This window comes from Ceratotherium simum, chromosome 7 (assembly GCF_057802395.1).
Source record: "Ceratotherium simum simum isolate JZ-2026a chromosome 7, ASM5780239v1, whole genome shotgun sequence".
Classification (NCBI taxonomy): Eukaryota; Metazoa; Chordata; class Mammalia; order Perissodactyla; family Rhinocerotidae; genus Ceratotherium; species Ceratotherium simum.
Window position 1 is genome coordinate 76,284,440 of NC_141906.1, and position 7,818 is coordinate 76,292,257.

The following is a 7,818-nucleotide window of genomic DNA, read 5'->3' on the forward strand; positions in this document are numbered from 1 at the left end:
ATTTATAGGTCATCTTCAAAGAAATGTCTATTCAAGTCCTTTACCCATTTTTTAATTGGATTATTTGCTTTTTGGTGCTCTTTTTGTATTTTCAGATTATTTTCTCTGTGGTTTATTTTGGATAGTCTATTGTTATGCTTTCAGATTTAGTTCTGCAACGTTTAAACTGCTGGTAATCCCATCTAGTGTATTTTTTTTTATAAAGACTTTATTTTTATAGAGCAGTTTTAGGGTAACAGGAAAATTGAGAGGAAGGTACAGCAATTTCCCCTATACTCCCTGCCCCCCAACATTCAGAGCCTCCTCCATTATCAACATCCCTCACCAGTGTGGTACATTTGTTACAAATGATGAACCTACATTGACACATCATTATCACCCAAAGTCCATAGTTTACATTAGGGTTCACTCTTGGTGTTGTACATTTATGGGTTTGGACAAATGTAAAATGACATGTAACCATCATTATAGTGTCGTACAGAATAGTTTTACTGCCCTAAAAGTTCTCTGTGCTCTGCCTATTCATCCCTCTTCCAACTCTTCCACAACTTCTGGCAACCACTGATCTTTGCACTGTCTCCATTGTTTTGTTGTTTCCAGAATATCATATAGTTGGAATCATACAGTATGTAGCCTTTTCAGATTGGCTTCTTTCACTAGTAATATGTATTTAAGTTCCTCCATGTCTCTTTATGGCTTGATAGCTCATTTCTTTTTAGGACTGAATAATATTCCCTTGTCTGAATGTACCACAGTTTATTTATCCATTCACCTGATATCTTGGTTTCTTCCAAGATTTGGCAATTATGAATAAAGCTATTATGAACATCCATGTGCCGGTTTTGTATGGATATAAGTTTTCAGCTCCTTTGGGTAAATATCAAGTAGCATGATTGCTGGATCATATGGCAAGAGTATATTTAGTAAAGTGGCTGTACCATTTTGCCTTCCTACCAGCCATGAATGAGAGTTTTTGTTGCTCCACATCCTTGCCAGAATTTGGTATTGTCAGTGTTCCAGATTTTGGCCATTCTAATAGGTATGCAGTGGTATCTCATTGTTGTTTTAATTTGCATTTTCCTGATGACATATGATGTGGAGCATCTTTTCATATACTTATTTGCCATCTGTATTCTTTCTTTGATGAGGTGTCTGTGCAGGTCTTTGGCCCATTTTAAAATCGGATATGTTTTCTTATTGTTGAGTTTCAAGAGTTCTTTTTATATTTTGGATAACAGTCCTTAATCAGATGTGTCTTTTGCCAGTATTTTGTCTCAGTCTATGGCTTGTCTTCTCATTCTTTTGACAGTGTCTTTTGCAGAGCAGAAGTTTCTGATTTTAATGGAGTCCAGTTTATCAATTGTTTCTTTTATGGATCGTGCCTGTGGTGGTGTATCTAAAAAGTCATCACCGTACCCAAGATCATCTAAATTTTCTGCTAAGTTATCTTCTAGGAGTTTTATAGTTTTGTGTTTTACATTTAGTTCCATAACCCATTTTGAGTTAATTTTTGTGAGAGGTATAAAGTCTATGTCTAGATTCATTTTTGTGCACATGAATGTTCACGTGTCCCTGCATCATTTGTTGAAAAGATTATCTTTGCTCCATTGTACTGCCTTTGTTCCTTTGTCAAAGATGTATTAACTTTATTTTGGCCGGTCCCATGGCTTAGCGGTTAAGTGCGCACGTTCCGCTGCTGGCGGCCCGGGTTCGGCTCCTGGGCACACACCGGCCCACTGCGTCTCCGGCCATGCTGAGGCCGCATCCCACATACAGCAACTAGAAGACTGTGCAACTATGACATACAACTATCTACTGGGGCTTTGGGGGAAAAAATAAATAAATAAAATCTTTAAAAAATATATATATATTAACTTTATTTATATGGGTCTATTTCTGGGCTCTCTGTTCTGTCCCATTGTTTTGTTTGTCTGTATTTTCACCAATACCGTACTGCTTGATTACTGTAGCTTTGTAGTAAGTCTTGAAGTTGAGTAGTGTCTGTCCTCCAACTTTGTTCCTCTCCTTCAATATTGTGTTGGCTACTCTGGGACTTTTGCCTCTCCGTATAAACTTTAAAATCAGTTTTTCAATATCCACAAAATAACTCGGTGGGATTTTTATTGGGATTGCATTGAATCTATAGGTCAGGTTGGGAAGAACATAGATGATCATGTCATCTGTGAACAAAGTTTTATTGCTTACTTCCCAATCTATATACCTTTTATTTCCTCTTATTGTCTTATTACATTAGCTAGGACTTCCAATACCATGTTGAAAAGGAGTGATGAGAGAGAACATCCTTGCTTTGTTCCTGATCTTGGTGGGAAAGTGTCTAGTTTATCACCTTTGAGTATAATGTTAGCTGTAGGTTTTTTGTAGATATTCTTTATCAAGTTTAGGAAGTTTCTGTCTATTCCTCGTTTACTGAGAGTTTTTATCATATATGGTGTTGGATCCTGTCAAAGGCTTTTTCTGCATCTATCTATAGGATTGTGTGATTTTTCTTATTTAGCCTGTCGACGTAGTAGATTACATTAGAGTTTTTCATGTTGATCCAACCTTGCGTTCCTGGGATAAATCTCACTTGGTTGTGGTATATAATTCTTTTTATACATTGTTGGATTTGATTTGCTAATATTTTTGAGGTTTTTTTGCTTCTATTTTTATGAGAAGTATTGGTCTGTAGTTTTCTTTTCTTGTAATATCTTTGTCTGATTTTGGTATTAGGGTAGTGCTGGCCTCATAGTATGAGTTAAGAAGTCTTTCTTCTGCTTCCAGTCTCTGAAAGAGATTGTAGAGAGTTGGTATAATTTCTTCCTTAATTCATTGGTAGAATTCACCAGTGAACCCATGTGGGACTGGTGATATCAGTTTTGGAAGATTATTAATTATTGATTCCATTTCTTTAGGAGATATGGGCCTATTCTCCAGTGTATTTTTCATCTCAGAAATTGTAGTTTTTATCTCGAGAAGTTTGATTTCAGTCTTTTGTATATCTTAACTTTTTGAACATATAGAATATAGTTGTAATAACTGTTTTAATGTCCTTTTGTGCTAATTCTAATAACTGTCAGTTCTTGGTTGGTTTTGATTGATTGATTATTCTCTTCATTATGAGTTGTGTTTTCCTGCCTCTTTGCAGTCCTGGTAATCTTTGATTAGATGTCCACTATTGTGAATTTTACCTTGTTAGTTGCTGAGTATCTTTGTATTCTTATAAATTTTCCTAAGCTTTGTTTTGGGATGCAGTTAAGTCACTTTGAGGCTTTGCTTTTACATTTGGTTAGGTGTGTCTGGAGCAGTGCTCAATCTAGGACTAGTTATTGTTCCCACTACCAAAGTAAGATCTTCCTGAAAACTCTTCCAATGCTCTGTGCATTATGAGTTTTTCAGGTCTGACTGTTGGGAACGAGCACTATTCCCTGCTCTCTGTGAACATAGGGCCCTGTTACCCTTTTGGATTGTTCTATCCCTAGCCTCAGGTCATTTCCTCACATTCTTGCACAGTACTCTGCTGTGTATTAGAAGGAGACCCTCTGTAGATCTCTGGGGTTTTCTCTCTGAGCAGCTCTCTTGTCTCTGGTAGTCTCTCTTATGAACTCTAGTTCTCTTTGTGTCCCTAGACTTTCAGCTTCATGTTCTCAACTCAGGGAGTCCACCGGGCTCCGCATGAGCTCTCCTCTCCTGTGCCGCTGCCTAGAAACTTTCAAGGCAATAAGCTTGGGGAAACAAACTTCGTTTCCCATCTGTCAAGGACCACTGTCTTTCATTGCGTGATGTCCAGTGTCTTGAAAACCATTCTTCTTTTTTGTATGTTGTCTGGTTGGTTGGTTGATTTGTTTATTTATTTATTTATTTGGTTGTTTAAGGTGGGAGGGCAAATCCAGTCCCTGTTACTCAATTTTAGCCAAAACCAGAAGTCCTACCTACTTGTAGTTTTAACCTGAGAAAGCTCTTGTACTTGGATTCTTATCAAAAAATTCTTTTGATAGTAACCATTGATTATTTCCATTTTAGAGGCTATGTATATGCACGAGCTGTAGGATGAACTCAAATCAGCCAGCAGGAATTTTTGAGGCTATTCTAGAGGTGTTAAATTGATTTCCTGACTCCCCGTGTCTGGGAATTTCTTGAGTTATTTGGATCTGGAAGCTAATTCCAAATAATGATTTTAGGAAATTCCTAACCATGTTGTGTTTTTATTCTCAGAATTAAGAAAAAGAAAGAGCAGGAACGTTATGCTGAAGAACAGAGGATACTAAGAATGAACCTTCTTAAAGAGCCATATTCAGAGGAGAAGATGAGTGAGATATTAGCCCAGCTACAACTTGAGGAAATAAAAGGAGCTAGAGAAAAACAGCAACAGAGAGAAAAAGAATATCAAAGGTACTTTGAAAAGCTCTGCATGAGGGGCTGGCCCAATGGCATAGTGGTTAAGTTCGTGCACTCCGCTTCAGCGGCCTGGGCTTCACAGGTTTGGATCCCCAGCATGGACCTATGCACCGCTCATCAAGCCATGCTGTGGCAGGCGTCCCACATATAAAATAGAGGAAGATTGGCAACAGATGTTAGCTCAGGGCTAATCTTCCTCACACACACACACAAAAAAGTTCTGCGTGAAATTCTGGCTCTAGACGAGACTTGTTAGGAAGGCAATGTTCTCATTTTCCTTAAAAGAGAGTTGACTGTGTCCTCTCATACGTTTGGGGATACAGAACTTCATGAAATTTCTTGATTGCCTAATACCTCTCTGGAATAGCACTACATTTTTCCCAGTGCTGTTTCCTAGTACGAAGAGGAAGAGTCAAAGCACAAAGATATGAAATAGTTTTAACAGTTAAAACTGGTAGTAAAATAAGGACTTGTGTGCATTCTCTTTCTAGTGGTTCACTTTGCTTGATCATACTATATTTTTCTAGATATTTAGAAGCTTTAAGAGCCCAGATCCAAGAGAAAATGCAGCTGTATAAAATTACTTTACCTCCACTATGCTGCTGTGGTCCTGATTTTTGGGATGCTCATCCTGATACCTGTGCCAACAACTGTATTTTCTATAAAAACCACAGAGGTAAGTTTCTTAAACGAATAGTTGGGGCCTGGAGGCAATAAAAAGAAAAAAAACAATAAAATCAGTGATTGTAGTAACTTAGCATTTATTGAGTGCATACTGTATATCAGAGACTATTATAACCACTTTACAAAACAGCTCTGAGGCAATAAAAATAATTATGGTGAGTTGTATTTCTCTTTGCGATCTGTTATCTTCTTGTCTCCATTTATGCTAGGGAAATATTGCCAACTCACTCTACTGTAGGGAGACTTGGGTTCCAGGTCTTCCAGTAAATGAAGAATATTAGAACTTTCCTTTTATGGCCATCTAACTTAGGCCTCTGTCCAGTTGAATTCCCTGTTTTTCAAATATGTCATTGTTATCTAACATAGACTTATTACCATATATATCCACATTTAGACTACCAGTTCTGCCAGGGATACTGAGGAAAATGAGGACCAGTATAAGCTCTATCAGGAATCCCAGCTAGAGAAAATGGAGTCCTTCCCGTTGTCACTAGTGTGTCTGTTTCCTGTCCATCCTTAACTGTATTGACTTACACAGTGTAGAGATTATGTAGGCTTCATGCACACATACTAGGAATTTGTATTCCTAGTGCCCCATCTGTGTGATATGAGTTTCGTATCAGACCTGTGAGTTATATTTTAAAAACACAAATCTGATCATGCCGTTCTCCTACTTTAAAAGCTGTAGGATTTGCCATTACAGTATAAAATGCATGGCATATTTGGCATATTTTCTCTCTGGCCCCAGGCAACACTCCAGCCTTATCAAACTTGTTATTTTCAGTATATGTCACATTTTTGTATACCTTTTGCATATCACACACTCATTTCTCTGCCTAGAATGCCTTCTTTCCCTTACTCTTATTAATCCTTCAAGACCATCTTAAATGTTACCACTTCTGGAAATCTTTTCCATCCTCTCCTAGATAGTTTTTCATTCATTCCAAACTTCATTCTGTGATGATATTTTGTATATGCCTCTGGTTTGGAAGTATACACTGCAATTGAATTATTTTTGTGTCTATCCTCTCCATTATCTTTTTTGTCCTCCTGGAGTGTTTGGTATGTAGTAAGTACTCAATAAATATTTATTTAATGCGTAGTTGAAGTTAATACCTATGAAACTGGGTGGAGAGGCAGTACTAATAGGAAAGAGGTTTGGAGAGTTGTTTAGAATCTGACTTCATTCATCACTGTGCAAACTTTTATTTGTAGCATATACCCGGGCACTACATTCAGTCATCAGTTCCTGTGATATACCTGAGGGGAACTCAGCTCTTCGAGTCGCCATTCATAATTTTGCTTCTGCACACAGACGGACTTTGAAAAATCTGTAATAAGAATCTGAAGTCAACTGTTAGTATTTGAACCTTCACTTAAAATCAACCCTGAGAGATTATTTAGGAAAAGCTGTTAAAGTGTGTAAAATGTGTAATCTGGAAAGAAAGACTGTCCCACATAAACTGTCTCTATAATTAGATTGTAACAATTGTTTCAGTTCTCTGCCTTGAGACCAAGATTGAAAGTTGACTTCCAAACTTGTTTCTTTGCTCTGAACCATATGGAACCTATTGTTTTAAAAATGATCAGTCAGACCAGTAAGATTTCTCTTACTTTTGCTCTGCTCTGATCAGAAGAGATCATGAGAAATCTTTGAGATTGTCTCATTTATTTTCTTTCTAAAATGTATCTTCGAGTCCTGACAAAATTAAAAATATTTGGATGAAACAGAACAGAAGATGATGAAATGAGTTTTTGAGCATCAGTGGCCATCTGTATTGCTGTTAGCTTTTCTAGTTTTGTATAACAAAAAGAGATGAGAAGAATCTGAATTTGATGCACATTTTTTTTCTCAAAAATTTTCTCTCCTTTTTTGAAATTTATTACCTCTTTCCCCATTCAGTGACATTGTGTAAGTGAGCATAAGTGAGGCCATCTTGTTAGGCTAAATGGCCCCAGCCCCTCCTCTGTGTGACTACTTGCTGTGCTGCACATACTCTAAAAAATTCACATGCTCTCCTGATTTATGGCCTCCGCTCACATATGTACTCCCTAATAGACTGATAAAAATTAAAACTTTGTTCTATGAGTTTCTCTCTAGGAACAGGCTGACCACAGGCAGGAAACACACCTACAAGGTATCCATCACAGCTGACAGAAGAATGGAACAATGTGATGCCTGGAGCCTGTCATGCCTGGAGACAAACATCCCTGGACCCCCTCCTCACTGCCCATTTTCCCTATGTAACTGCCTCAAGACTCTGTAATCCCTGAAAATGGGTTTTTTGAGACATTAGTCACCTGTCTTCCGATTTGCCAGCTAATCTAATCTAATTAAACTTTCTTTCTCGATCTCTAACTCATTATGATTAATTGGCTCACATTGTGGTGAGCAGAGCAAGCCCATTGCTCAGTAACAATTGTACATAGGACTTTTTAATTTTATAATTTTTATTGCAAAAACATATGAATAAACCCTCTGTCTTTTGAGCATCTTCTATGTGAAATAATTGTAAATGACATTTCAAAAAGTGAATCTGAAGTCAAAGTGAGTCAAGTCCTGCCTTATTTTCCTGTCTTTTAAAAATCTGGTGAAGGGCATACCTACAGGGAAGATGAAGTAAAAATTGCTACACTTAGTATGAATTTGCTGTTTCTTCACAGTATTTCCTGACACAAAATATGCAAAGGTTTAATATTGTGAATTAAAGACAGATACTGACAGTTTCTTTTTCCTAC

General features: G+C 37.3%; 1 protein-coding gene across 8 annotated transcripts in view; it reads left to right on the forward strand.

Moving 5' to 3' along the window:
- The window catches only part of CCDC15 (coiled-coil domain containing 15), an 88,298-nt gene extending 80,724 nt beyond the window's left edge, over positions 1-7,574 (forward strand). For all 8 annotated transcript variants that reach the window (XM_087433875.1, XM_087433876.1, XM_087433878.1 and 5 more), the window contains 3 exons: positions 4,213-4,389; positions 4,923-5,071; positions 6,295-7,574. In XM_087433875.1, the coding sequence (XP_087290001.1) occupies positions 4,213-4,389; positions 4,923-5,071; positions 6,295-6,416 (448 nt within the window). In that variant the 3' untranslated portion in view covers positions 6,417-7,574. The remainder of the gene's footprint in view (positions 1-4,212; positions 4,390-4,922; positions 5,072-6,294) is intronic.
- Positions 7,575-7,818: the final 244 nt, after the last annotated feature.